Here is a 27,456-nt window from a genome sequence, read left to right on the forward strand (position 1 = left end):
TCGCTCTCCTTGTGTGTGCAACAGATGGCCCTAATGGTTGGTAATACAATGAGGTTGAAAGTCCAGCATTACAGCCACCCTCCTGTCCACCCCACAGGGACAAAACCAGGGGTCAGCCCAGAGCTCAGAGCCAGGAGGGGAGAGCTCAAGACCAGCCAGAGACAGGCAAGTCACATGGACATATTCCCCACAGATGCTCCACTCTGGCCCTCTTCCCAGGGCAGAATTAAAGAGGGGTAGCTCCTGTTGTTGTTACAGGAAGGATCTGGGTGGGATAATAGGAGGAACTTCCCGCATGGAGAGGCATGGGGAACCAGATACTCTGGCTGGCAGGGCTGAATCGGGGCTCCCCATCCAGCCTAATGGCAGGGGCATGGATCAGAGGCTTGTGTGCTAGCCTCGCCCAGACGCAAGGAAGCTAGTGAGGAGTCAGCCTAGCCGGTCCTAGAGGACTGGTCCTAGAGGACCAGTTTTGGCCCCAGCTGCTCAAGCCTCCCTCCCACCCCCTCCTTACCACCACTGGTGACTCCTTACAGCCAGTCTGCGGGCCAGGCCCAGAGCAGCCACCTCATCCCAGGGGAGCCAGCGTGGGATGGAGAGAGAGAGAGAAAGGAGAGAGAGGCAGCTTAGGCTGGCCCCTGAGAGGGCCCCTCCCGAGATAGCCCTACTGAGACCCAAGCCAGAGCTGTCAGGAGGGCACTCAATTGTGCCAAGCCCTTTGAAAGAGGAAAAGTCCCAGGACTCATGGCATGCCACACCCCTGCTGCATGGGCCCACACACCTGGGTTCTCTGCCCAGCTCAGCCCGACCCTGCTGGGTCTCTCTGCCCCCATCTTCTGACCTCCCTGGCCTCAGGGGGCCCATTGCTACATGTGAGAGAGAGGACAGTTTCCTCCAGACCCTCCACACACAGCGAAAGAGAGTTGGAGGGTCCAGGGATCCAGCCAGCCCATTCTAGCAGGCCCAGGGACCGAGGACTTTGTACTCTGACCCAGCCTGGACCCTGGATTCCCACTGTGGCCTTCACCTCCGGGGCCGAGGGACAGGCCAGAACAGAAGAGTGACACGGGCACAAGTTGCTCTCTACCCTCCCCGGTGCGCAGATCCTTCAGCGACCTGATCAGTTTCCTTTCCTCCCCACCCCATCACCAAAATCTGTGCTCAGGAAGAGATCTGAAACTGATTTACTCTAAGGTCTGAGTGAATGATAAATCTCCAAGGGTCTCATCGCTCCAAGCTGCCTACTGCCAGTATTGGTATTTGAAGACCCGGATTCTGGTTTCCGGCTCTACCAGTGATGTGCTGTATGTACTCGGGGACATCTCTACCCCTTTGAGCCCTAGGTCTCTCATCTACCAAATGGGACGTTAATATCTACTTCATAGAAATCTATATGCATTTTAACAGAATACAAGATCTAAGTCAAAGGAATGAACTTCTAATGGAGAAAGGTCAAGTCTTAGCAAACAAAGAATTCTGAGGGTGGAGCCAGGCCTCTTTCTCAGGCCTCTGATTTCACACCGTGGAGTTAGTTGCTTCTTCCTGAGAAGATGGCTGCCTGCTTTCAAAAGCCCTATTTCCTCCTGCCTTCAGACTATGCTGTCTAGGGATAGACAAGGTGTTTGGGAGGAAGAAAGAGATTTATCAAGCCTGTTCCATGAACCAGTTGCTTTGTACATGCCTCATTTACTTTGTGCCACAACTCTTGGCGTATCAGCATTCTATCCCCTTTTACAAGAGGAGCAAATTGAGGCTCTGAGGTATTAGGTCTCTGTTCCTAGGTCATATGACTTAAGAGTCACAGGCATCGTTTGAACCTGGGATTTCTTGGCTTCAAAGTCTTATTAGCCTCCCTGATCCTGCTATCCAGGTTATGGCTCCTGTTGCGGGCCCAGGGCCACCTTACCCCGAGGAAGGTAAGCCTGAGTCCTCTCCTGGACAGCCCCTGCAGAGCTCCTCTGTCCCCTCTCCCCACCGGACTGGCCTCACCACAACCTCGGTTCGTTCCAGCTCCCCTCCCAGCCAGGGGGCTCCGAGGGCTGCCATTTCAAAGCTGAGGAAACCAAGGCCCGAGGTGAGAGGTGCTCAGCGCTGGCAATCAGTCCCAGTTGTCGCTGTCTGGGGAAGGCCCAAGCCTGGAACCCCAGCTCCTGCCCCAGGAAATGTTATCAGTGGGTCCAGAGGGCAAGGGGAGGAGGAGGGGGGGAAAGGCCTTGGGCTCAGAGCAGCCTGTGCTGTTCTCCCACCACCCCCTGCCCTGGGCTCAGCTGGAGAGGCTCCTGGAGAAGAGACGTCGATGCAGGGGAGGGGGCTGTGTGGAGTCAACTGTGTCTCCCCTCCCCACACAAGCCTCTGCCCATAGGTCTTCGGTGACTTCACTCCCGACACCCCACCCCAATACTGAGTTGTTCTCAAGCCTGAAGAAGCCCATCACCTTCTCAATCCAGCCCCCACCCCTTCCAGGCTGTTTCCAGGGCCCAGGGGGCGGGGTGCGGGGAGGGACCTGAAAGGCATGTGTGAAGGGCTGCGGTGGCCCAGAGACCCCTGGCTTCTCCCCTAATGCCTTTCCCCTACCTCTCCCTGGGGAGCCAGGCCGCTTGGAGGAAATGGGGTATGCCTAGTCCCTGAGCCCCTCTGGGCTGCAGGGGTAGCAGGAGACCAGTGTGGTCACCGCGGCACCTAGAGATTTCCCAACTCTCCCAGCAAACCTGGCTGCATCTGGGCACCCTGCCTCGGGCCCTGGTCTAGACTGATCAGCAGGTGACCTTTGCCCAGCTTACTGGGCCCTCTGTGCCCGCTGTCCTGGAGACAATATAAACCAGGTCAGAACCCTCAGGTCTGCCTGCTCAGTTCATCCCAAGAAACCGCTGCTCCAGGTAATGCCCCCTGGGGAGGAGGAGGGTGAGGGAGAAAGGAGAGGCAGGATGGCGAGGGGCAGAGGACGGTCCCTGCCCAGAGCGGCCAGCACAAACTGGAGAAGAGCTTACTGGAGCCAAGGAAGCCCCGGGGCTAGAGAAGCGGCCAGCACCTCCAGTTGCACACTGGGGGATACCGAGGCTCATGGAAGGCAGGGCACTTGCTCACAGCACGACCGGAACTGGCTCCAAATCCGTGCACTTTCCCTCACTCTGTGTTTAGGACTGGAAGAAGCCTTAGACCCCAGTCCTACCCCAGACAGAAAAACCGAGGCCCAGAGAGGGACAGGAATCTACCCCAAGTCACACAACGTGTTAGTGGCAGGAACCAGGCCGGAACCCGGGTGCCTTGGTTCCTGGTCTGGTGGGTTTTCTGCTCCGGCCCTTGGCCCCGCGCTCTCTCCCAGCCTGGCTCTGCCCGAGGCCTCTGGCTGGAAGCCCTTCACCTGCCGTGTTAGCTGGCACCAGGCCCTCTCTCCTCCTGGCTTGACCCAGCTCAGGATCCACGGCAGGAGCCACACCACCTCCCCAGGGAGGACCAGAGGTGGGGGGCTTGGGGTACCCCTCTCAAGACACTTCCCTGCAGGACAGAGGTGCCATGCAGTCCCGGGTCCTTCTCGTCACTGCCCTCCTGGTGCTCCTGGCCTCTGCCCGTAAGCAGCTCTTGGGGACAGGGCTAGGGATAGGGAGGGGCGGGCAGCCGTCTGCCTGGAGGACCTGGGAATGGCTTGAGTATCCCACACCCTGGCTGGTGGCTGGGCGGAGGCGAAGGGCTCCCCAGAGGCCAGTCTATCTCACTCCACCCCGCTCTCCCGGCAGGAGCTATAGAGGGGGAGGACCCCTCCCTTCTGGGCCTTATGCAGGGTTACGTCCAGCATGCCACCAAGACCGCCCAGGACACGCTGACCACCATGCGGGAGTTCCCGGTGGCCCAGCAGGCCAGGTACACCCTCACGTCTCGGTGCTCAGCGCCGGCTCTGGGCTCCCTCCCGCCTCTGACTCAGCAGAGCACGGGCAGTGGGGCCGTGGCTTGGCCACACCCACCGGGACCTGTGCCTCTCCGAGCCTCCGTGCTCTGGTCTGTGGAACGGGGCCCTCATAGGGCTTTCTCTGGCTGGAGAGATGGAGGCGGGCTGTAGCCTTCCTTCCCCTCATCTCCTCCTGGCCTCTTCTCCCTTTGTGGGCCCTCCCTTCTCCAGGCTCTCTGCACGGCTCTAAGGAAGGCCCTGTTAGCTCTTGCTCCCACTCCCTTTTTCTGGTGGAGGTTGGCTGGGAGGTCCCACTCAATCCAATTTTCAGCCTGGTGTGTGTGTGTGTGTGTGTGTGTGTGTGTGTGTGTGTCTTTCTGCCTTGTGCCAAGACTTGGGGCCCATGTGAACTAGTCTGTGCTTCCTCTCCCATCCTGCCCTGCCTTCTAGTCCTCTCTTCTCCCCTGCTCCCTTCCGCACCTCCACTGCGAATTGGCCAGCATTCACATAGCTGAGGCGCTCACAGAATTTCATAGTCCTCAGAACCGGCTGTGGAGTGGGTATTGTTTGTGCCATTTTGCACATGAGAAAATGGAGGCTCAGAGAGGTTAAGGGAACCGCCCCCACCCTCCGCCCCCCCCCCCCCCCCCCCGCCGCCCAGATCACACAGCTAATTCATCCTCTGAGGATTTTCCAAAAGAGAGACTGCTTCCCTCTGCCCCACCCCACTCAGAGCCACCAGGTTGTACAACCCTGGAGGGCATCATTTGCCTCGAACAGAATGACAGCCCAGGCTCTACAAATCTCCCACTCAACCACTCCCCTCCAGCTGGCCTCAGACCCATGGTGACACAGAGGTCTGCCCCACCTCGGAGAAACAAGCTAGACTTGTGCTAGGGTCCCATCACCCCCTCCAGCATCTCTTCTGCCTGAGGTGACAGCAGAAAGGGTCTTGGCCTGAGGTGTCAGGGGCGTTGCTGGAGGAGGTTGAGAGGGAGGGTGGAGAGGCAGTGGGGATACGGCAGGGGCCCCGCCGCCTTCACGTGAGCTCTTACCCCCACTTCCATTGCTTCCCCTTACTGATTTAACCCTCAGGGACTGGGTGACCGGTCGCTTCAGCTCGCTGAAAGACTACTGGAGCACGCTTACAGGCAAGTTCTCTGGGTTCTGGGATTCGACCTTTGCCGTCACACCGACGCCAGCCTCTGAAGCCAAGTGAGACCTTGACGCACCACGTCTTCCTGCCCACCCAGCCCGCTGGCTCCTTGGGCCATCCCAAAAGTCGCTTGAAAGTGACGGCATTCTCACCTTCCGCCCCACCCCAGACCTGGCCCACCCCCAAGCCTCCTGCCCTGCCAATAAAACTGGATGAGAAGCTGCCGCGAGTGGGACGTCCCACGCATGCCATGTGTGTTCGGGCGTGGAAATGGGCCAGGGCTCTTCTGTGGGTGGGCGCTGGGCTGCGTCCCACTCAGCCGGCCTGGGGCCAGTGCCCTACGCACCCGTTAGCAGTCGGGTGGTGTCTGGGCCCAAGTTTCCTCATCACACGGAGGCAGGAGAACTCTGCTTCCACAGGCTTGTGTGGAGGAGAAGATGGGGTAAGAGGTCCGACAACACTTTGATAAACTGTCAGATGCTGTGCAACATGACTTGAGTGTGTGATCTGTGCCAGGCACGGTGCCTGGCATCTTTGTGCCATCCGTCATCAGAGCTGTCACTGCTGTCTGTGGAGCTCTGTGGAGCTGACTCGCACTACCCAGGCCGCCTGGCCCTCTCAGCCACACTTGAGGGAAGGAGGCTGATGGGGAGTGGCTGGAATAAGATACAACTAGGCTGTGGCTTGGGGGCCATCATTTTATATCAGCCTTAGTTTCTTACCCGTTAAGTGGGTGCAACAACGCCACCTCCACTGTAGATTTGTTGAATGAATGAGTGAGGCTGCGCAGAGCACCTGGCACATCAAAGTACCTTGTGAATGGTCATCCTTGTTGCTCTAGGCTGAGCTGATTTCCCCTTGGGACCAGAATTGGAGCCGGGGGAACCCGGCGTCTCAGGAACTAAGAAGGAACCCAAAGTTACCCAACAGAGGCTGTTTCCCTTGTGTCCCCGCCCCCCAACAGATGTTCACGTCAGGGAGTCCCAGAACCACAGACTACTTGGGCAGGCCCTCGCTCTTCCAAGGAAAAAACCGCGGTTCAGAAAGGTGAAGGCACTTGCCCAATGTCACAGAATCGGCAAATGGCAGAGCTGGACCTGAAGCTCAGATCAGCTGCTCATAGTCTGCTCAGCTGACACAGAAAAACACTCCGTTACTCCTACGCTGGGTGTCAGGGGGCTCCTTGGCACATCTGGCTGACATCAGCACCTCCGGCCCCATGTGGAGACATCTGCTCTCCCTTTGGAAATCCACCTGGGCTTTTCTTCTGGCCCAACCGGGCCAGGGATCCCAGCACCCACACCTGGAAAGTGTTCTCACCCAGATCTGGGCTTGACACCTATTATGGCTCTTGGTGGCTAGGAACTAAAAAGCCCACTGCTTTATCCAGAAGTTTGCAAGACGTGCTGGAGATGGGGGGAGAGGCAGGGGGCAAAAGGCCCCGTGGGGAGACGGCAGGGAAAGTTCCAACAGGGCACTGCCCAGATCTCTGATCTGTGAATCTGGGCACGCACATGGGGGTAAGTACCTGAGTGTGAAGAGGGGGCCGGCTGCGCATAGGAGTGTGCGCTTGAGAACGTGCATGCGCCTGTGCACAGCCGTGTGAACTCGAGTGCCTGACCACACGCTTTTTTAAAAAACGACCCAGAATGCGTCTGAAAAGGGCTACCGAACCCATCCAGCTCTTCAGCCCTGGCCTGTGACTTCCGGGTTCAGCTTTGTCATCAGTATCATGGATGTAGTGGCGGTCTACCCAGGATTTGGGGGAGGATGCAGTGAGATGACGGATGTGAATACATCTTAGAAATAAAAGTGGGCTAATTACCTGTAATCAGGTGGGGGTTATTGTTCTGACTCAGGCTTGGAGCCCCGCGGCGGGGGAGGGCTGGTTTACACAGCTGTGCTGGAGGAAACATCCGCTGCTTCTGGAAAGGGCGGGACCCTGAGGAGCGGCATGCTGCCCTTGTGAAAAAAAGAAAAGGGAAGCGTCTGTTTCCTCGTTTTTTTGGAATTCATCAAGAAGGAAGGAGCAGAGGCTAAGCTCTTCGTTTGAGCTCGTCCCTAATCCTTCCAGCCCCAGGGGCTCCTTGAGGCCCACCCCAGCCCACCTAGAGCCAGAGTGCTGGCGGGGCTCCTGGCCTGGCCTGTGTGTGTGTGGGGGGGGTGGGGTGGGGGGTGACACTCCCCACCCAGCCAGAGCCCACTTCTCCCAGCAAAGCCAGCCCTGTTTCCTGACCCTTCTCCAACAGGGCTGCGGTTCTTCCCGCAGGAGGAGTTTTCAGGTTACTCCGCGTTGGATTGTCTGTCACCTTGATGGTCCTCTATGATTTCCTCTCTGTTTGGGCCTCCTCGGGAAGGGGACTCCATCCACTACCTCACTCCTAGCGGCCGGGTCCTCGCATGAGGACCCTGAGGGGCCCAGGTTCCGAGCTGATGGGCTCCGGCTCCCTGTCCCCTGGTCAGAGGCCCTGGCACGGTGACGTCCCCTCCGCCGCCCGCACCCCGTTCCCATTCTCCCCCCAAAAAAGAATTTATAGTTTTTTGGAGCACATTTTATTGTTTAAAAATCACAACTGAAGCCTCAACAAACACAAAAACAAAACAAAACAATGCAGCCCAACACGGGCGTCCCGCTTTGAAAACGTTTATTCTAAGAACCCGATCGAAGGCCAGGGGAGCCCGAGGCGGCCCCCCTCTGGTCCCGGGCGCGTCACTGAGCGTTCAGCTTCTTGGTGGCCTCGTCGACGATGGCCATTAAGCCGACCTTGAAGCTCTCCAGCACGGGCAGCAGGCCCTGGCGGAGGTCCTCCAGCGCGGGCTTGGCCTTCTCGCTGAGCGCGCTCAGGTGCTCGCTGGCCTTGGCGTGGTACTCGGCCAGGCTGGCGCCGCCGCTCTCCTTGAGCGCCTGCAGCCGCGCGGCCAGGCGCTCGCGCAGCTCGTCGCTGTAGGGGGCCAGCTGCGCGCGCAGCGCGTCCACGTGGGTGCGCGCGCGGTCGCGCAGCTCCTCGCCCAGCGGGCTCAGCTTCTCGTGCAGCTCCTGCAGCTTCTGGCGCGCGCCCTCGCGCAGCTCCGTGCCCAGCGGCGCCACCTTCTGGCGGTACAGCTCCACCTCCTCTTGCCACTTTTTCTGGAAGTCGTCCAGGTAGGGCTGCACCTTCTGCTTCACCTCCTCCAGATCCTTGCTCATCTCCTGCCTCAGCACCTCCGTCTCCTTCTCCAGGTTATCCCAGAACTCCTGGGTGACCGGGCCGATCTGCTCGCGCAGCTTGGTGATCGTGCTGCCCAAGGTGTCCCAGTTGTCTAGGAGTTTCAGGCTGAAGGGGTGGGGCGGGGAGAGCGAGGGGCTCAGGGGTGGCCTCCCTGCCGGGGCACCCCGGGCCAGCCCCGGGGCCGCCTGCGGTGAGCCCTGAGCGGCACCTGTCGACGTACCGCAGCCCGGGGGCCAGAGCCCAGCCTAGCTTGCCCTACACACGGTCCCCGCCACGGCAGCCTGCCGTGCTCCCATCGCCATCGCGTCCCGTTGTACTGATGGACTGAGGAGTTAGTAAGAGACGAAGCCGGGCTTGCTGCCCAGTCTTGCCTGGCCCCAAAGCTGGGCCCCAAGGACCTCGTCTCCACACTCCCAGGCCGTCGTCGTCTCTGAAGACGGCCACCCCTGTTGCTGGGCAGGAGCGGGTCAGGTAGCTAAGAACGGGAAGGGGCTGGGTTACACTTGCAGGCAAAAGGCGCTGTGATTGCTGAGCCGGCAGCACAGATCTGCCCCTTGCTACGGCACTACCACATATTATTCTCCCTAAAATGAGTTCTGAGATGACAGTCATTTGGGGGATCCCATTCCTGTGTTCCATGCCTTCTATGGGGCCCATGAAATAGGTGATCCGGCCATTGTGGCTACATCTTCCCACAGGCCTCTCTGTCCCCCAGAAAGCACAACCCCTGCCCCTGCCCATGGCCCCAGGCTGGGTCCTTACTTTAGCTGTTTTCCCAAGGCGGAGGCTTCAAACTGGGCCACATACTCTCTGCCGCCGTCTTTGACTGCATCCACGTACACGGTAACTAAATCCTTCACTCGATCCCAAGGTGACTGGGGGTCATCTTGCTGCCAGAAATGCCGAGCCTGGCTCCCTGCGGGTGAGAGGGGAGACCCAGATCAGGCCTGCTCTGGACCAGGATCGGCGCTGAAATGCCAGGCTTGGAGGCAGGGAAGAGGGGGTGAGAAATCCTGCTCCCTGTGCCCAGGAGGGTGGCCCACAGGGACTTAGGGAGAAGGGCCCTCTGCCAAAGGCTGGCTTCCTAAGTTGGGGGGCACGGGGTACCTACCCGTGAGGAAGAGCACGGCCAAGGTCAGCACCACGGCTTTCATCCTGAAGGGACGTGGGTGACCTGGAGGAGAAGAGGGTCCCGGCTGAGCGGGGCAGGCCTCTAGCGTGGAGGAGCCCAGTGCTCTCCCGCTCATTTTAGCCAGGGGTGGGGGCAGAACAGAGTGGGAGAGGGTCTCAGAACCCAGAGTCCCAGCATGGGGACACTCTGGAGCCAGGATGCCCCAGCCTCCGATGGCAGCACTTACCTCAAGGGCTCCAGCCGTCTCTAAGCTGCCAGCTCTCCTAGCCTATTTATGTCTCCAGGCAGGGGCTGGGCTGGGAGGCTGATAAGCCCAGCCCAGGCCTTGCTGCTGCTCACTGGTCCTGGCGATGTGGAACTTAGAGTTCAAGGATCAGCTCTGTCCCTGGGGCCGGACAAATAGAGTGGGCAAACAGGAAGCTGCGGGGGCTGCAGGGCCAGGGATCAAGGGTTCAGGCGGGGGCCACAGGGTGGTTGCAGGCTCGCAGGTCCTCAGGGTCGGGGTCATCTGGACCCATCCCTTCTCCTGAGGGGGAGGGGGATATGTGCCCTCCAGTGTCTGTCGTGCCAGTGCAGCCGGGGAGAGGAGGGAAGGAGGCAAGAGACACCAGCTGGCCAGGGATGGCCGGGACTCCTCCACTCAGGAGATGCCCTCCCCACCGTCCCCTTGCATTCCAAGGAGATTATTTTGCACCCGCCCTGCCCTTCCCCTGCAAAGGCAGCAGACGGTCTTCCCACCAACACCCTGTTTTCTATTTTGTCCCAGCAGGTCAGCATACCTCTCTCCAGGCTCTTCCAGACCTCCCAAACCCTTAGCCTAAGGGGACCCCGTGGAGCCAGGGAGTGGCCTGGGGAGAGTGTAGAGGGAGGGCTCAGTGGCTCCCAGACTGAGATTTTGAAGCCCTGGCATTTCAAAATGAATTCTAGAGACCAACTGCGAGTTGCCAGCTCTTGATTTTTGTCATGTAAAAACGTTACCCACTGCCTTAGCCACCCACCCAGACCCCCGTCTACCAGGACCAGCTCTGCAAAAAAGAAATGATTTTTTTTTTTTTTAACAGCCCACAAAAGGACATAATGTCAGAACCAAGGACAGTCTCTTAGATTGAATCCATATATATCTTTGCGTTGTTCAAGCTTATGTTCTATCACACACGGTGAGAATGTATACCAGCCTTCAGGGGTCACCGGTGCAGGGGGAAAGACCTCTGGAGTAGGAGGCGGCAGGAGACCTGGTTTCTCACTTCCTTCCTCCTCCAACTTGCAAAATCCTGGAGAAGGATCGCAAGCCAGTTATGTAATCTCTCTGAGCCTCGGTTTCCTCTCAGTAAAATGGAGACAGAAATGGCCGGGGTCGTCGGAGGACCCCGGGGGAGTCCTGTGAATGCAAACTGTGTGCTCACTGGCATTGGCAGCAGTGTCCTCCACGGGTCCTCTCGGGAGGCCCGGGACCTCCAACACCAGGTCACCGACGATGGGCCCTGAGTCATAGAGCCTGTGCGGGACCCAAGCTGAGAGGGACACTGGGATCAACCCCTCCAGGCTCTCTCCTCCCTGCCATCTCACACATGAGGAAGTTGGAGAGAGTAGAACGAATTTGCCCTAGGTGTCTGGTCTCTCAGCAAATTAGAGGCAGGACTGGACTTCGCACCCAGCTCTCTCTGGATGTAGACCCAGGATGGAAATGTGCCCTGCACCATCTACCCAGGACACTCCCTAAATTACTCTAAACACCTGCCTGGTGCTGCTGTTGGCCGGGTCCCGGAGCTTCGGGGCCCCCAAGCCTCTGCCACTGTAGCGGGTCTCCTGCCCTTCACCTCAGACAAGGCGGCTTGGAGCTGGACAGCCCCAGGTTGGAGTCCCAGCTCTGCCACGAGTTAGCTGTGTGACCCCGGGCAACTTACACAACCTCGGCACACCTCAGTCCCTTATCTGCTGAATGAAGAAAATGATGGGACATGCCATCTCCTGGAGTCACAGTATGCGGAGTATGTCTGGCAGGCAGGATAATGCTCCCCAATCCCCCCCCACCTCCGCCCCCGGCCAGTGATGTTCAGGTCCTCATCCCTGGAGCCTGTAACTCTTACATGGTAAAAGGGGCCGTGTAGATGTGATTATAAGGACCTTGAGGTGGGTGGTTTTCCTGGATTATCCAGGTGTGCCCAATATCAGTAAAAGCGTCCTTAAATATACAGGAGGGAGGTAGGAGAAGCAGTCAGAAGAGAGGACAGGAGCGCAAGTCAGAGCAATGTGACTGCTGGAAAGGGGCTGCAAGCCAAGGAATGTGGGTGGCCTCCAGAAGCTAGAAGAAGAAACATATTTTCCCTTACAGCCTTTGCTGACACCAGGAGTTTAACTTGGTCTGACCCACTTGGGACTTTTGACCTCTAGAACTGTACTCAGGTAATAAATGTGTGTTGTCTTAAGCACCACATCGGAACATCCGTGGCAAAACTGAAAGGTAGCTGGCATTCAGTAACAGTTCTGTGTCCCAGAATCCCAGTTTCTGGCATTCTATCCCCTGGCTCCCACAGAACACAACTTGCACGGTCAGGCCGGAGCTAAGACCTCGGCTTCCAGAAGCAGAAGTGGCAAGTACTCACATTTTCTCTGTGTGGTTCTGACCTGCGGGTGCCGAGATGTGGGGCCTCTGTTCCTGCGCTGACCCAGCCCCAGGGATCCACGGGGCCCTGCAGAGAGGGAGGTAGTCTCACTGAGCAGCTGGCCTGGGCTGCCACTTGGCCAGCCCAGCTTTCCGCCCGAGGCTTAAAGATCACCGGGGGGGAGGCTGGTCCCCTCCTGGGGGCAGTTCCTGGTGTCTCAGGCCAAGAGAGGCTCCTTTCTTTTTGGGCATGCAGCTCGCCCCAGCCAGCATGTGGGGGACTCAGAAGCTTACGGGCTGGACTTCAAGCTACCTGCCACTGTTCCACCCTTCTCTTTGGTTTATTACTTAAGTGCTCATGATGGCTAACCCGAATTCCAACATTTGTGTAGTTCGCCAGTGGCCAAAGCACCTTCACGATCGTCCCTGGAAGGCTGGGCAGTCAGATATTTTCGCTGTTGTCTCGCCTAGCAGTAGATGGCAGCTCAGAGCTGCCCGTGGCTTCCAGCCATTGGTGTCTGGTGCCATCAGGAGCAGGACTCAGGAGGCCTGGCTGGCCACCTCGTGTTCTGATCAGGGGCTTCTCGGTTTCCCAGCTCGGGGATCGCAAGGCGTCAGGCTAGGGAGTTCTGGTGATGGCATCCTAACAGGCGGGATGTTTTCTTTTCTACTGCCCTTGCTCACTAGTGTGTCTGCCCCATTTCATTGCAAGAGGTTTGCCTCAAACTAGTCCAAGCCCCTCATTACTCATAGTCTGGAGAGGAAGCAAGTCCTCTGCATCTCAGCGTCAGACAGGGGTCCAGCCAGTCCCTGCTGGAGGCATCAGGTGCCCACGGGTTGCACTAGCTGCGTAGTAAAGGTCCACCCATGTAGGCCCTTCGTCCCAGCGTGCTTTTTCCTTGATCTCCGGCACCTCCAGAGTGACCATTTGTGGAGCGTGTCGCCAAGGGGCCAGCCGGGAGTGCTGCTAACTCGCTGCATGAGTGGATTTTGCTCAGAATGATTAGCGACTCATTTCACAATTTGTGTCCCAACATCGTACTGGTCACTCTGAACTGGGAGGACTCTGTCCCCTGCTAGACTTGGCACATAACAGACACTCAACAAACATTTACTCGATGCGTGACAGCAGGCACGGCAAAGGGTCCCCGGGATGGTAAAGGGGCATCTGAAGGAGCGGGCCTTGGGAGGAAATGCAGGAGTAACTTCCGAGCATCCAGCCCTGTGCTCGAACGGAGAGGACGGTGCTGCAGGTCAGGACCAGAGACTTGGGATTGGGATGGTTGAGACCGAGCGGGGGGGAGGGAGCCCCCATGCCCGTAATTCCTTTTTGGCAATTCTGTCGCAGCTCCTGGTGACGGAGCCCCAACCCAGGCCCCGGGGCAGGGCACTGTCACCCCCCCCCCACACACACACACACGATTCTTTCCTGCCCTCCTACTCAGGAGGAGACCAAGGTGCAGGTGGCTCACGTATGAGCGGCTGGGGCCGAGGTCTGGCACCGGGGCAGGCACACCAGCCCTCCGAACCCCTGCCTCATGGTTAGGGTGGGGTGGGGCACGGCGCAAAGTCAGGAGGAGAGTCCAGGAAGGGTCTGTGGGCACGGCTCCTGCTTTCTAGAGCTCAGATCTCTGGTCTTTATCCAGGAGGGCAGCAGCCCACTTCGTCCGGAAGCTCATCGCACCTCTGGCCCAAAGGCACCCTGGTGATTTCATGGTGGGGACGCAACTGCAAAGGTCATTACAAGATGTGGAAGGCATCCGGGTGGGTCACCGAGTGCTTCCAGATACCCTCCCTCAAGGCTTCCACACGTGTGTACACACTCAGAGGATTTCTAGAAGATCCTTCTTGGAAGGCTCTTTCCATTCCCAACAGTCCCACAGTGACTTTCTGGTGCACTGTGGGTGCAAAAGCTTTCGTAAATGCCCTCTTCCTACTCTTCTTTCTACAAGCTTCGTATTTCCAGCTTCAGTGATCTTTCCTCACAGAAGAACCTCAACCAGCTAGCTCTTAGCCATGCCTGGGACCAGGCTGGAAATTCCACCCTGCCCTCTGGAATGCAGGTGTGAAAAAAGAGGAAAGCTATAGGAAAAGTCCCCTTCGTGTCCTAACACTTACCGGGCAGTCACATCACTGGGCTGGTTGGGGTCACCTCAGAAAGGCCCCAGGTCTTTGAGGACCTCCTTCCACTGCCTTAAAAGCACCCTCTCAAGGAATCGGTTTTCCATCTGACTCAGCAAACTCAAATGCTCCCTTCTGACGGGACAGGGTCCAAGTGGGGACACAGTGTGGGCTGAGTCCAGGCTTCTAGAGAATGCTAGCTTTACCAGGCAGGGTGAGATAATGGATTGCTCAAAGCTCCGCCCAGCGCTCTGTAGGCTTCCTCAGCCTCCCGGGTTCCAGCTTCCACCCGCCTGGATGCTTCTCTCAGCTAGACTCTGAACCACAAGGCAAGTAGCATTATCAACATAAGATTATGAACAGGTTTTTATTTTCACAATCCCCTACTGTCCAACTAAGGTATTAAGTTATAAGTCTGTATGCTGCCCACGACCACCGTCACAAAAAGGACTAAAAGTCTTACTGCCACAATTTGGGTCTGGAGATCTTTTTAATCCATTTTTAGTCCAACATAAATGAGAAAGAAAAAAATACTTCTGACATTTTCAAAGAGCAGAAATAGGAAATTATGTTCATATACATTCAACATATACTGCGCTTATTGGTTACTACAATACAAAGCAATGATCTTTTACAAGTGTAGTTCGCGGGATGGCACGGTTAATAGGCTCACTGGCTTTCACCTGGCTGGCTGCTGGAGGACGGCAGCCTACTCTTCCATCGGCACAGTCCCATGTAAACGCAACAGGCCGAGCACGTGTGTGAGGGGGCGGCTAGGGGCATGGGAGCTGGAACGAGCCCAGAGAAGTCCAACGGTGGCTGTTCGGGTCTCCTCGGCAGCCTCCTTCTGGTGAGGAGTCAGTGGCCTCACCAAGCGGAGGAGACACTGGGGACCGTGCAAACACGGGACAGATCCCAAGAAAGGCTCTCTCTCGCAGTGCGGAAATCCACTCGAGGGACATCGGGTCCAGGAGCTGAGCTGCCGGTATCAGTGAGACGGACGAGCCGCACGGGAATCCTGTCAGCAACATCAGGACGGCCACGCGGGGCACCCGCTTTCTTCTGTGCAAATTCAGGGTGAAAGACTGGGAGGGGCCTGGGGACCCTTCATTCTCCTTTCCCAGGAAAAAGGATCGAGAGTCAAAACATTTAACATGTCTTTCTTGGTTTGAAGATCAGATCCTCTGTCAGCCCCCAGCCAGCAGAGAAGACTTTGGTTTCTAACAGTGAGGAAACACAAAGAGAATGACAAACGGTAGCTACTGCATATGACCGCTCCCCGGGGGAGGGAAGGAGACCACTACACCTGTCACTGGCACGAGTGAGAGCTGCTCACAATTACAAGGTCTACAGAAAACACTTTGAACAAAAGGTGCAAGTCACAATTCAAATAGAACAGAATCTGGTTAAACATGTCTCTTTTAAACAAAAATTCCTTTTGTTTTTACTTATTAATAATAATAATAATAATAATAATAATAACAATAATATCAACATTTACCCAAAACAATTCCTACATGATCAAGAATTAAAATAGGGGCTGAGGATGCCCAGGGAGGAGGAGAAGGTTAGGAGAGAGGCGGGGCCGAAGGCAACCTCCTGTTCTTCTTTGTCTGTGTCAGAGGCTGAAGGGAACAAGCGTGTGTGCGTGTGAAGAAACAATCCTTGTACAGCACAATATAAAGTGAGAAGCAAAGGGGACACGAAAAGCACAGTGAACCACTGTTGGGTGTTCAGTCTGTGGGTGGAACCAGCAGGACGGGAAAGGCAGCCAACTTTCCAGGTTGTCAGAGGGGAGCTGAGTTACGCAGCGGGAAGGCTCACACGGAGGGAGATGCTCTAACTGGCATCCCCTCCAGGCCAGGCCGCTCTCGGCCCCCACACTAACGCTCCGATACGCTCTTGGCCAGGCCAGACAAGCTTTTCATGGGATCCGGGCGGTCAAGACCTTCTTAGGTTCCAGACTCGGCGGTTCTTTTTTGTTGGTTTTTGCTCTCCTTCCTGTTTTCCAAAGCGCCAGGGGCCATCACCCCTTCCTCTCTCCCTTCCCCCAGCCACTAAGAATCCAGAGGATGTTATCTGTGAGTAGTTGCTCCTGTGGACAAGCAATGCAGGGAAATGGAGAAATGGAGGTGCTCTGTGGGGGGGACGCAGGGCAGGGGAGTGGCTCTGGGTCTCCTGGCCTCTATAATTTTAACTGCTTTGTTCTTCTGTCTCAGCAAAGGAAAGGAAAAAAGAAAAAAACAAGAAGAGAGAAACAAATAAAAAAGAAAGAAAATCACCTCCGAAAGAAAATATATCAAAAAAAACAAAAACAAAAACAAAAAAAAACAAAGTAAACCAAACCTCCAACTCAAATATACCAAATACACTTTCACAAAAGGTGGCGAACACGAATATCCTGTTTATTTCCTTGGTGACTCGGTCATACAAGCAAACATGGCAAAACCCCCTCAGAACCCGAAAGAACCGCACACTGATGAACCAAAGTGAGGGAAGGAGCCGTGACGCTCTAGGTGGACAGAAACACAATGGCAATTTGGCGCAATGCTGCTAGATACTGTTGGTGTGAAGTCATTTCACTCCCGAGCTGTACACAAACCTGCAACAGAGCAGACACACACACACAGGAGAATCAGCTCGGAGCAAGAGGCTCAAACATTCGTTGGAACACTTTCACGGAACGCAACTGGCTCCCTTTACCTCAGGTAGTTTAAGGGATCTGCCATGCTGAGGCGCGAAGGTGGGTTTGCCAGACGGCTTAACCTTCATCACTGGTTTCTGTCAGAGTTTTCCAAGACAAAAGCAATACTACCTCCAGCCCAGCTGCTCAGTTTACCTGCTTTCTGCCACTGGCCTCTGATCACACAGCTCCGCTGTCTGGAATATTCTTCCACTTGCAGTATGGCCTTGAAAACTTATGGCTAGACAGGTTTTCTTGCCGGGGTTCCTGCCTCAGGACCGAGTTCAGGACTGTCCTTCCCCTATTACCCTGGCCAGAGGCGCCCCATCCTCCGAAGCCGCAGCTCACTTCCTGTCTCTGGGCAGGCTACGGCACCTTCCACATGCGTCTTACCCCCGTAAGTAAACCAAGGGACTATGGCCAGCATTTCTCCTGTATGCTCCCCACCTGCCCGCCGCCCCCCCCCCCCCTCCCCGAACAACCAGCACAGCGCTTCGTGACAGAACACGAAGATGCAAAGACGGAGAGGGGAGTGGTGGCCTAGTTCACGGGCCACCACACACAGAAGGATCGGGGGCTGGCCCTCGGCCGGAGGGCTGGGTTGGCCCTGGCCGGGGAGATACTCACTCTCCATTTCCTGTTACACGCCTGCCTGCTCCATGCTGAAGGAGACCTCGGGGTGCTTGTAGCTGAGCAGAATGTCTGTGATGCACGTGGATGGATAGCAAGAGGAATTTAAATGCTGGCTGCCGTCAGCCAGGTCCGGATGCTCGTGACCAACTAGATTCTCCCTGCATTCTGCAAGACCAGAAAGAACACGCGAGCTTAGCAGAGAGCTGGGGCGGGGCAGGGGAGGGGGGCGGCAGGGAGGTGGTAGGTGGCGGGGGTGGCGGCAGGAAGAGAAGTCTGAGCACCCTGGAGCGGGGCTCCCACCCTGAATTCTAGCTCACAGCAGGTCCTAGGCTGTGGGCTGGGCCAGGATTCTTCCCGTACTAAGGGCTCCACTCGGCCCCATTCCCCTTCTGTCTCCCACCTCAAGTGCTATCACTACTCCAGTGTGGACGAAGACAGCATGCAGTGCCCTCAGAAAGACTTAGCTCTCCAAGGGAGGAGACCATTTTAGTGCTAGCAGGCACGGGTCACTGGGCACTCTTCGTGCTCCAAGCATTGTTCTGAGCACCGTAAACTCGTTAAGCACACAGCACAATCTAGGATATAGGCTCTACTGTTCCTGCCACTTTAGAGAGGAGGACCCTGAGGCTCCGAAAGGCTAAGCGCCTTGTCCGTGGAACCTGTAAAGCGCAAAGCCAGGATTTACTGCTGACCTGTCCATTCCAAAGCCTACGCTTCTATCTGTTATGATACCTTCCTTTACTGGTTCTAAGAAGAGGCAGACATAGTCCCTTAGGATACAATGCCCTCTAATCAGAGGTAGAAAGATAGTTGTTAAAGCAGTATCTTATCAAAGCTTTACAAAGACAAACGTGATACCCCTGCCCTCAACCAGAAGGCCTGCTTCTTTGTATACCCATTCTCGATGGAGACAAGTGGGGAAGGCTTTTGTGTCCACACCCCTCGGGGAAGCTATGGCTTCCTATCTTCCCCTGAACCCTATATACAGAAGAGGAGAACAGTCCCTAGTGAAGATGGCAGGGGGGGTGCCTCCAGAAACTTCCCCAGGGTGCCCCATGCATAAGGCCCCTCACCTTCATTTTCCCCATCTTGAAACTGCTGGCTCCCCATGAGCGAGGACTGACTGAGAACCGCATCTGACATCCGGGCAGAACTAAGTGCTTTTCCAGCCACGAGACTCATTCCCGGCAAGTTATCCAGCTGCACCTACAGAAAACAATTAGGAAAAGAAGTCAGGATACCAGAGAACGTGCCACTCTCAGGTGACCCTTAGTGACAGCCGTTCCCTCTAAAAGAGCCCAGGCACAGGGCAGCCTCAGGCACTGCTCCCGAGCTGTGCCATCCGGCGGTCACAGTGCGGGAAGCTGCCCCACCTTCCCCGTGGGGTGGGTGGGGTGAGGGATGCATGGTGAACCTCAGCAGATGGTCACATGCCCTTGACAACCACACGGTCTTCCAAAACCAGATTTCTGACCTGTCCCCTTCACCAAGAGGACCTGGGTCTGAGGACTGGACGGTCCAATAGTGCTCTCCGAGAGAACAGCGGCATGCTACATCTGTCCTGCTGGCACAGAGCCACGAGCCTCAAGTGGCTGAGTACTTGAAATGGGACTAGCGTGACTGAGGAACTAAATTTTTATTTCATTTTAAATACATTTAAGTTTGAATGGCTACATGTGGCTAGTTGCTACGGGAGGAAGCAAAGTTCGGTTGATCTGGGTTAGGTCCCTTTATCTGAATCATTCAATGGAACTGTTGGAAAACTAACCAAAAGTCTATGGGTTCACTTGCTTGGGCTGGAGTTTAGACTGTCTGGGGAGAAGTTCAATAACTCAGACCAGAAGGAACAGATAGCAACTACTCTTGATTCCTTGGTCTGAAGTTTAGAGCACAGATTCTACTGGTCTCTGAAGTTGATTCAAAGCCATGCTTGCATCGTTCCCAGAGAGGCTGGATTCTGGCTGGGAAGAATGGAAGGGCACAGGTGACCCCACAGGACTGCTGGCAAGGTTGGGACCAGTAGGATCCCACTTCTGAGAAGTAGGAGAGGCCAACATACATAAGCATCATCACTGTTCTGGATCGTGTGGTGTCTCTGGAGGGTCCGGGGCCTGTGGTGCTCATTGACAGAGGGGCGTGTTGGGTACCCAAGTCCATTGTGATCCGGCAGCTCCATTGCTTGTCCCGGAGAACTTCTATCCATGCAGTTCCCTATCACAGACTCTGAGGAGACACAGCAAAACAGGGTCAGCGGACCTAGAGTTTCTCCCGATATTGTCACTCCCATCAAAGAACTGTCTTGCCAGAGGCAATCAGCAGTGGTGAGGACCATGTGTATACCATTTGCTAACCCTCAGCTGGCTGCTCAGGGTACTTAGAGGAGCCTGGACCCGCCTGCCAGCCCCAAGTCCCACAGCAAATAGGAGCCTCTTTATGGAGGGATCACAAATCCTCACGAGAAAAAGCCCATACAACGAACGGCAGGTGACTGGGTCACACTGGAAACTTTCTTTTTTTCACTCCTCTGTTGGCCTGGCAGTATTATTTCCCAAACCTATGTGCACATAAGAATCTTCCGTGGAGCTCTCAGGAACCTCTAGCCTGGAAGGATGGCCTCCATCCTGTGGATGTCTTGTCTCTCCTTCCTTGGCTTCCACCTCAGTGGATCGGCCCAGTCCCCTCTTCTACTTTTTGAACTGCTGTCCCCGACTGCTTCCATGGCCCCTCCACTCTTTACATTTCCACCCTGACCTCTTCTCTCTCCTCACACTTACTTTGGTAATATCATCTATTTTCAGGGCTTCAACTATATTGCCTCTAGATAAAGAATTATTGAAATGCTTTTTTAATAAGCTCCAGATCCATAATTCCAAGTATTAACCTTACCCTGGAGAAATAACAGACACCTAACACTTACCATGCCCAGTTCCAAACTCATCAACACCCTGACCCCAGGCCGTGTCTCAGACAAACTTGTTTCCCTATTTTCCTAACCTTCCGGGTGTGAGCTCGCAGGGTGCCTGTTGGTTCCGTACTCCTGGTTCCACATCACCTTAAGCCTGAAGAATCTACCTCTGCAATGTTGGTCACTTCAGTCCCTCTCTTTCCAATCTCACTGCTTCCGCCAAAGCCCCATCACCTCTTGCCTGGATTACCAATCATCCCCCCGCTAACCATCCCTCTACCGCTACTCTAGAAAGATTAATTCTTAAGTAGGGTAGCCCAAACAGCTCCTTGTCACAACGCTGTCCCAGCCTACCTTCCAGTGAGTACTACACACTACGTTCCCCCATGCGTCAATGTGCAAATGGGAGCGCTTAACTCTTCCCCACCCACTCTCGATTCCATGCAGGTGCCCTCACTGTTCCTCTCTCTGGAAATGGCTTGCTGCTTCTTCCATTCCAGCCAATCTAAATCAACTCATCTTCTTAGGTCCATCTCAAATGTTACCATCTTTTTTTAATGTTTATTTTTGAGAAAGAGAGAGAGAGAGAGAGAGAGAGTGAGAGAATCCGAAGCAGGTCAGGCTCCAGGCTCCAAGCTGTCAGCATAGAGCCTGATGCGGGGATTGAACTCATGAACCACAAGATCGTGACCTGAGCTGAAGTCAGATGCTTATCCGACTGAGCCACCCAGGCACCCCTCAAATGTTAACATCTTTATGAAACTCTCTCTTCAAGCAGATAAAGATCTTAGCTTCCTTTAAATGTCAGAAAATTTTAAAGGACTCTTATTACTCTAACACTATTCCTGACGTCATTTTCAATTGTGTATTTGTCTTGGTTGTTCTTATTAGCCCGTAAGTTCTCTGAGAACAAGAAGTGTACCTTATGCACGTGTGAGCCTTTAGTATTCCAGAACAGTGTCCTATAGCCAAGAGTTATCTAATAGTTAGCTCTTTAACTGATATTAATATATACTCTCTTAATATGGGTTACTATCCTGCCAGAGTCATGCACCCTCTGGACTAGATATTGGAGAGAAAAGCATTCAAGAGGACTGAGTATTTCCTCTTGACCAAAGGTGGTCAAGAAGAATACCAGGCCCACTGCTAAGTTGATCAGATACTCCTGGTCACACTTTTGGCTCTGGTCCTTAAGAGCCTGGCACCTGAACATATGTGTGGTTTGCTTGCTTGATCTTTTCTGGTCAAAGCTCCTTGGCAACTATTGGGCTTATCTTCTGATGAACTCCCCCTTGGCGAGACCAGGTTTTAAAAAAGTTCTTAATAGGAAACACGGCCCTAATGCTAACCATGCCCTTCCAATGTTTATTTGAATAATGGAAGTAAAATGTGCTGTGTGAGTGTTGGGTACAGGGTTTCAGGTCTCCAGATTCAAATGGCCTCCTACAACAGTCAAGGTTAGGCCTGGCTCAGGGGTTACGGTGGGTGGGGAAGGGAGTGGAACCAGCTGACGTGCACATTGCTGGTAGTGCGACGCATGGGGAGGAAAAGGAGAGGAGGGAAGCTTCCCAAATGCCAAAGGTGATGGCGAGTGAGAAATCTTTTGGAAGTTCTCTGAGCAAAGAGGCCAAAGAAAAGAAGTGAATTCTTTTGCTATCGAAGCTAAAAGCCAGAAGAGACAGGAAGAGAAAGGAAAGCCAATAGCAGGACTTGCCGGGTGGGCAAGTCCTCACTCCTCTTCCCCACGTGGCCCGCCTCCTCTCGTTGGGCACAGCTCACGTGCTCGCCCTGGGCCCACAGAACCATGGGCAGGAAGTGGTGCGACACTGGCTCTGTGGTCCGCTTCGCCAAGAAGCCACACAAACAGCTGCTGCTTACTTTTTCGGAGCATTTTCCAATGCCTGTCTTCTCTTCTCTGAGAGCTAACACCAAACACTCAGTTCCCTGGGGTTCTTTCCTTCCGGATAACACAGCTGGTTGCACCCCCCCCCCCCCCCTGCTCTGCCAAAGATGACACAAGAGCTCTGCTGTTTAAAGATTTCCTTAAACATGAGGAAACAGCAAAGCTAACAAAATGTACACGTTCTGGTTCTTGATATCCGGCTCCTTCCCACCTCTTCTAGAGGCCTCCTCTAGAGTTTATTTGTTAAGTAGGCTAAGTCTCCTTTCTCTCTCTTTTTTTGAGTTTATTTTTATTTCTGAGAATGAGGCTTCTCCAAACCCAAACACCCACCCTCGTCTTCCTGCTGTGGGGAAGGTCGCCTGGATCCTGCTCTCCTTGTCTGCTCTCCTCCTGGCCCTCAAGTTTGGGCCCAGCATGCCTGACAAGCACCGGCACACAGAGCCAGAAAGCGCTCGAGAAATGCCTCAGTGAGCCTTCCTGACTCCCCAGCCTAGAGCTCAGGAGCACATGTTTGGGGGTCAGAGAGGCCCAGGCTGGAATCCCGGCTTCCGCAGGACTCCTGAGGAGTGGGGGCTTGGGCAAGACCCCCTGACTTCCCTGGGTCTCAGTCTATCGGGAAAGCAGGACTTACCCAAAGGCGTGAAAGTGCTTGGTGCGCTCAAAGAGCCCAGCAAACCCTGGGGTCATTTACACTCATTTCAGAGGTGTTGGTTCTGAGTGCACAGGGTGTGCCGAGCCAGCTGACGAAAACAAACGAGGATACCCTGCGTCCAGAATTGTGGGCACAATTTACCCATACGTGAGCTAACAAATGAGTTACTGACACTCTAATTTCCAGAGTTTGGTTTACGAGTTTGGTTTAATTTCCTCTTTTTAGGAGGAAAACTTACTAACGTTAAGTTTAAAACTAGATGAAAACAAAGCGGATTAATAGGAGTTAGGCAACAAAGTTTCGGTCTGATCCACATATCAGAGATCCGGAAAGGCTGGCCTCTTTGGCTTGGGAGAGAGCATGCCAGGTGCCAAAGGAGAGGGGAGGAGGCATAAATGGGAGAACGTAAGGTGGTAGAATCCGAACACTCGGAGTCAGGGTCCAACCCCATCACCGACAGTGTATGCCATCTAACCTATTTCCCGATCTGAAGAATGAGGGTTGTCAGGGGGCTCAGAAGACACCAAGGGCCAAAAGCCCTTTCTTAAATCGTAAAGGACTGCATGAGTAAAGTATTATTTTTAAGAAGAATGTCGAGTCCTATGGGGCGCCTGGGTGGCTCAGTCGGTTAAGCGTCCGACTTCAGCTCAGGTCATGATCTCGCGGTCCGTGAGTTCGAGCTCCGCGTCGGGATCTGTGCTGACAGCTGGAAGCCTAGAGCCTGCTTCGGATTCTGTGTCTCCCTCTTTCTCTGGCCCTCCTCTGCTTGTGCTCTCTCTCAAAAATAAAAACATTAAAAATTTTTTGAAAAAAAAAAAAAAAAGAATGTTGAGTCCTGAGTCTCTAGACCTTTGTGACCCTCCATAGTACTCTACTGACCAGTGGGAGGGGGTGTGTGCAGGGCAGGGAAGGCCACTAGCCTAGTGACCGAGGGACAGGAGACCCAGGCTTGAGTCTTCGGTGCCTTGTGCCAGTTCAGCAGCTAGGGGCACGGTCAAGCTCACCGAAGGACACACCAATACTGGTGGAAAGAGGACCGCCGGGAGCAGCGTCCTCAGGTGCTGACCAGGGTCGAAGCCAAGAGTGTCCGGGGGCGGGGGGGGGGGGGGGCGCACCCGATCACGCAAGGGGCCAAATACACAGAGGGACGCGGTGCGCACCACCCACTGCCCGGGAACTTCGGGGCGGCTTGCACAACACTCTATTGAATCTGTCAATGTTGACTCACCCTTACTCATTTACTGGGCTTTAAGAGAAAAGAAGAGAAATGACTTGGGTACAGATTCCTCTTAAAGGTTCTGAGGGGTGAACCCGGCCCAGTCTGTCATTGTTTCACCCTCCGTGGGGCCTGAGTCCGCAGATAAGCTGCTGAAGCCGACGAGGCTCGGGGGAGAGGATGTGGTTCTTTGCCAGTCCAGCTGGTAATCTCACTGTGTAAACCGGTCATGCTGTTGTACTTACTTATTTGCCAGGTGAAAAAATGAAGCGTATGTAATACCACAGAGGGAAGACAAAGCTTATTTCTCCTTCCAGAGTGACAGACAGGGAGATGACAGGCAGCAGGGTACACGGAAAGCCCTGGAAGGCACGCTGGAAACACACCTTGGGCACGTTGCCTGCCCAGTGCCCCAGCAGGGCCTGGCCCCACGATGACGGGTAGAAGCAGCCATAAAGGAAAGAGGTGACCGTGGATGCTGATCTGTGGCATTCAATTTTCCTTGACTAACACCAGTGATCACTGTTCATCTACCCTGAAGAAATTTTCAGAAGGTCGCTCTAGCTCCGTTCTTTAATAATTATGCCTCTTACGGCGCTCATCCTGTACCCCTTCAGGGTAACGCTGTTTATGAACCTGCCTGCCTTCCCCCGGCAGGGTAAAAGCTTCCTGAGGGTAGGGTCTTTATCTTTTCATCCCTGCACTCACTCCCCACAGCACCTACAATCCTGTCTGGTGCAACCTTGTCATTCAGTGAACTTGATTGCATCTGTTGTTGTGGAAATAACTGATGAAGTGCTTGGGAACTAGCGTGTACCTACACAGAGGTGGAAGGGTCATTAAAGGAAATAGCAGGCATTCCTCTCTGTCCAGAGAGATAAACAAGCTTGAGCCTCCCCCTCTGGCCTGTAGTGAGCTGGGAGAATAGCATTATGACCTTTCTTGGCAAAAGCGACAGCAAATTATCTGATGGTTCTTTGGTAATGTAATACTCCAAGCTCTCAAGTTCTTAAAATTATAGAATCATGGCAGCTTAAAGCAGCAAAAGATGGTGGAGGCACAGTTGCTACTGTAAAAGGGGTCGTGACCTGTATATTCCAGGGTGGCTGTGAGTTGCGAGCCTGAGCCTCGAGCGCGGGACAGAAGGGCTACAAACGGGAACTCCATTCTTCCCTCAGGGGGCATGAGCTTCATTACGCAGGGAGAGAAAGGGAGGAGAGGTTATATGGCAGGCCCACAGAGGCAGCTCGGGCTAAGGCAAGGACAATGGGGCCACCTGAGGATAAGACACCATTTTAAACACACAGGTGTACATTCCCAATGGGGATTTTAACTCTTGAGCAGCATCAGGCCTCTCTGAGGCTATGCGTTTCCCTGTCACGTTAGCCTCACCACACTGGATTATAAAATCACAGTAATAAGCCTGCAGCTTCATTTGTTAAAGATAACTGTACATGCGGCTTCAGAAGTCACAAAACAAGAACAGATGCTAGAGGCAAAGTGAATGGTACTTAAGCATGAACGGGCATACCTTGTAGCTAAGTTAAAGAGTTAAGTTTAGAGCCAACTGGGTAGACACAAGGGAGAATAATCTCCACAATGTACTAGCAAGCAGGGCAAGAGCTATTACAGCTTCCAGAAAAGCTCACATCGAAGGTCAGGAAAAGTACATTTAAGAAAAAAGAGGACTCTGGGGGGGAGATGCTGGCAAGACTGATAATGAGGCAACAGGTACAGGGGAATCTTGAGCTAAGAGCTTGAGGCATATGCTTCTGGCTAGATTCCTCCAGAGAGAAGAAGAGAGGGCTGTAGGGGAGAATGGTGATGGTGGTGGATGGGAGAAGGTAGGGAGAAGGAAGAGGGAGCAGGCAAGGGATGATGATCGCTCAGCCAGGAGAGGAGGTAGGGGAGATCTGTCACAAGAATCACAACCATGAAGCTCTGGCCGGAAGGGAAGGCACCTGTTGCTGGATCTAGACCATGCTCTGGATTTTAGAAAACCTCTGCCCAGGTACCAACAATTTGTAAAGTGGATTAAAGACAAATTAATGTTCACTGGTGCTGTGAACTTTGGTTCTATTTATTATCGGACACAATTTCTGTTTTCACTTAATAGCCAGTTTCCCTTTGTGTCTGCATAAATAACACACAGTAGGGGCACCCTGGGTGGCTCAGTCGGTTAAGCGTCTGACTTATTAATTCCGCTCAGGCCATGATCTCAGGTTCAAGCCCCATGTCGGGCTCTCTGCTGTCAGCGCGGAGCCCGCTTTGGATCCTCCCTCCCCTGTGCGCTCTCTCTCAAAAATAAAATAAATGTTAAAAAAAAAAAAAAAAAAAAAAAAAAAGAACACACTGTATACTATTATACCATATGTAATTGTCTTAAACTTTAATAAGTTAACATTTTACAGGCACGTAGGTGGCTTAGTCGGTTAAGTGTCCAACTGTGACTCAGGTCATGATCTCGCCGTTCATGAGTTCGAGCCCTGCGTGGGGCTCTGTGCTGACCGCTCAGAGCCTGGAGACTGCTTCGGATTCTGTGTCTCCCTTGCTCTCTGCCCCTCCCCTGCTCATGCTCTTTCTCTCCCTCAAAAACAAATAAACATTAAAAATAATAATTAAAAAAATTAAAAAATAATAAATTAGCATTTTAAAAGTGGAAAAAAAAAAAAAAGAAAATTCCTGCCCTTAGCTTCTACTATTTCCCTGATGTGCACTACACCACCAACTTGTCAAGCCTGCTTGCCCCCCCCACCCCCCCACCCCCCCCACCCCCGCAAACCTCACAGAGACCTTCCCACCCACTGGTCCCGCCCCCTGCATCTCCGCTCCAGCCAAATGGGAAATTCCTCTCCATCCACCAAGACCCAACTCAAAGAGCACTTAATGCTGGAAACCCCACTCCTCTGACTGAGAACCTTCTGTCCCCCATCTGGTGTTCCCAAAGCTCTCGCACCAACCAGCTACATTCTGCCTCGCTTTAGGTACCCAGTAGACCAGCCCCCCCCCCCCGGCAATGGGGGGGCGATACTCTGACAATGATGGGATACAGGTGATAAGCCCCCCTGGCCTTTCCGTACACAGGAGTCACACAGGAGGGAAAACCGAAGAGAAGTTAGCATCTTTGAAGAAAAACATTTCCAAAGGTGTTTTCATACATGGCAACGCAGGTTGGGGGGAGCAGGGGGTTTACACTATTTGCTCCAGCTTCGCTCCTTCCTCATTGCCTCGCACACTGGGACATGCTGGGTCAGCACCTGCTGCAGTGAGCTGAGAGTAACTCTTGGGTTCGGTGCCACTTAACAGCAGTTGACCTTGGGGGCGAATTACATAACCTGTGCCTCATTTGTCTCACTGGTAA

The 27,456-nt window shown here is 54.2% G+C and overlaps 3 protein-coding genes across 8 annotated transcripts in view; 1 reads left to right on the forward strand and 2 right to left on the reverse strand.

Moving 5' to 3' along the window:
* Nucleotides 1–2,803: 2,803 nt before the first annotated feature.
* APOC3 (apolipoprotein C3) lies at nt 2,804–5,523 on the forward strand. Of its 2 annotated transcripts, XM_058686817.1 has the most exons (5): nt 2,823–2,876; nt 3,139–3,279; nt 3,502–3,568; nt 3,735–3,858; nt 4,979–5,523. In XM_058686817.1, the coding sequence occupies exons 3-5, from the start codon at nt 3,514–3,516 to the stop codon at nt 5,100–5,102; spliced, it is 303 nt and encodes a 100-aa protein (XP_058542800.1). In that variant the 5' UTR covers nt 2,823–2,876; nt 3,139–3,279; nt 3,502–3,513; the 3' UTR covers nt 5,103–5,523. The 2 variants fall into 2 exon arrangements, with proteins under 2 accessions (XP_058542799.1, XP_058542800.1); XM_058686816.1 differs by lacking the exon at nt 3,139–3,279 and having other exon boundaries at nt 2,804–2,876.
* Nucleotides 5,524–7,667: 2,144 nt separating this feature from the next.
* APOA1 (apolipoprotein A1) lies at nt 7,668–9,674 on the reverse strand. Its single transcript, XM_058686826.1, has 4 exons — nt 9,607–9,674; nt 9,360–9,422; nt 9,011–9,164; nt 7,668–8,353 (listed from the first exon to the last, which is right to left on the reverse strand). Exons 2-4 carry the CDS (start codon nt 9,400–9,402, stop codon nt 7,750–7,752), a joined length of 801 nt encoding a protein of 266 aa, XP_058542809.1. The 5' UTR covers nt 9,403–9,422; nt 9,607–9,674; the 3' UTR covers nt 7,668–7,749.
* A 4,900-nt stretch (nt 9,675–14,574) lies between these two features.
* The window catches only part of SIK3 (SIK family kinase 3), a 246,620-nt gene continuing 233,738 nt past the window's right edge, over nt 14,575–27,456 (reverse strand). For 4 of the 5 annotated variants that reach the window (XM_058686820.1, XM_058686821.1, XM_058686823.1 and 1 more), the window contains 4 exons: nt 19,479–19,642; nt 18,493–18,625; nt 17,414–17,584; nt 14,575–16,705 (listed from right to left, as the gene is read on the reverse strand). In XM_058686820.1, coding sequence (XP_058542803.1) covers nt 17,427–17,584; nt 18,493–18,625; nt 19,479–19,642 — 455 coding nt within the window. In that variant the 3' untranslated portion in view covers nt 14,575–16,705; nt 17,414–17,426. The remainder of the gene's footprint in view (nt 16,706–17,413; nt 17,585–18,492; nt 18,626–19,478; nt 19,643–27,456) is intronic. The other variant, XM_058686819.1, reaches the window with a different exon arrangement.

The sequence above is a fragment of the Neofelis nebulosa genome, chromosome 10, assembly GCF_028018385.1.
Source record: "Neofelis nebulosa isolate mNeoNeb1 chromosome 10, mNeoNeb1.pri, whole genome shotgun sequence".
NCBI lineage: Eukaryota > Metazoa > Chordata > Mammalia > Carnivora > Felidae > Neofelis > Neofelis nebulosa.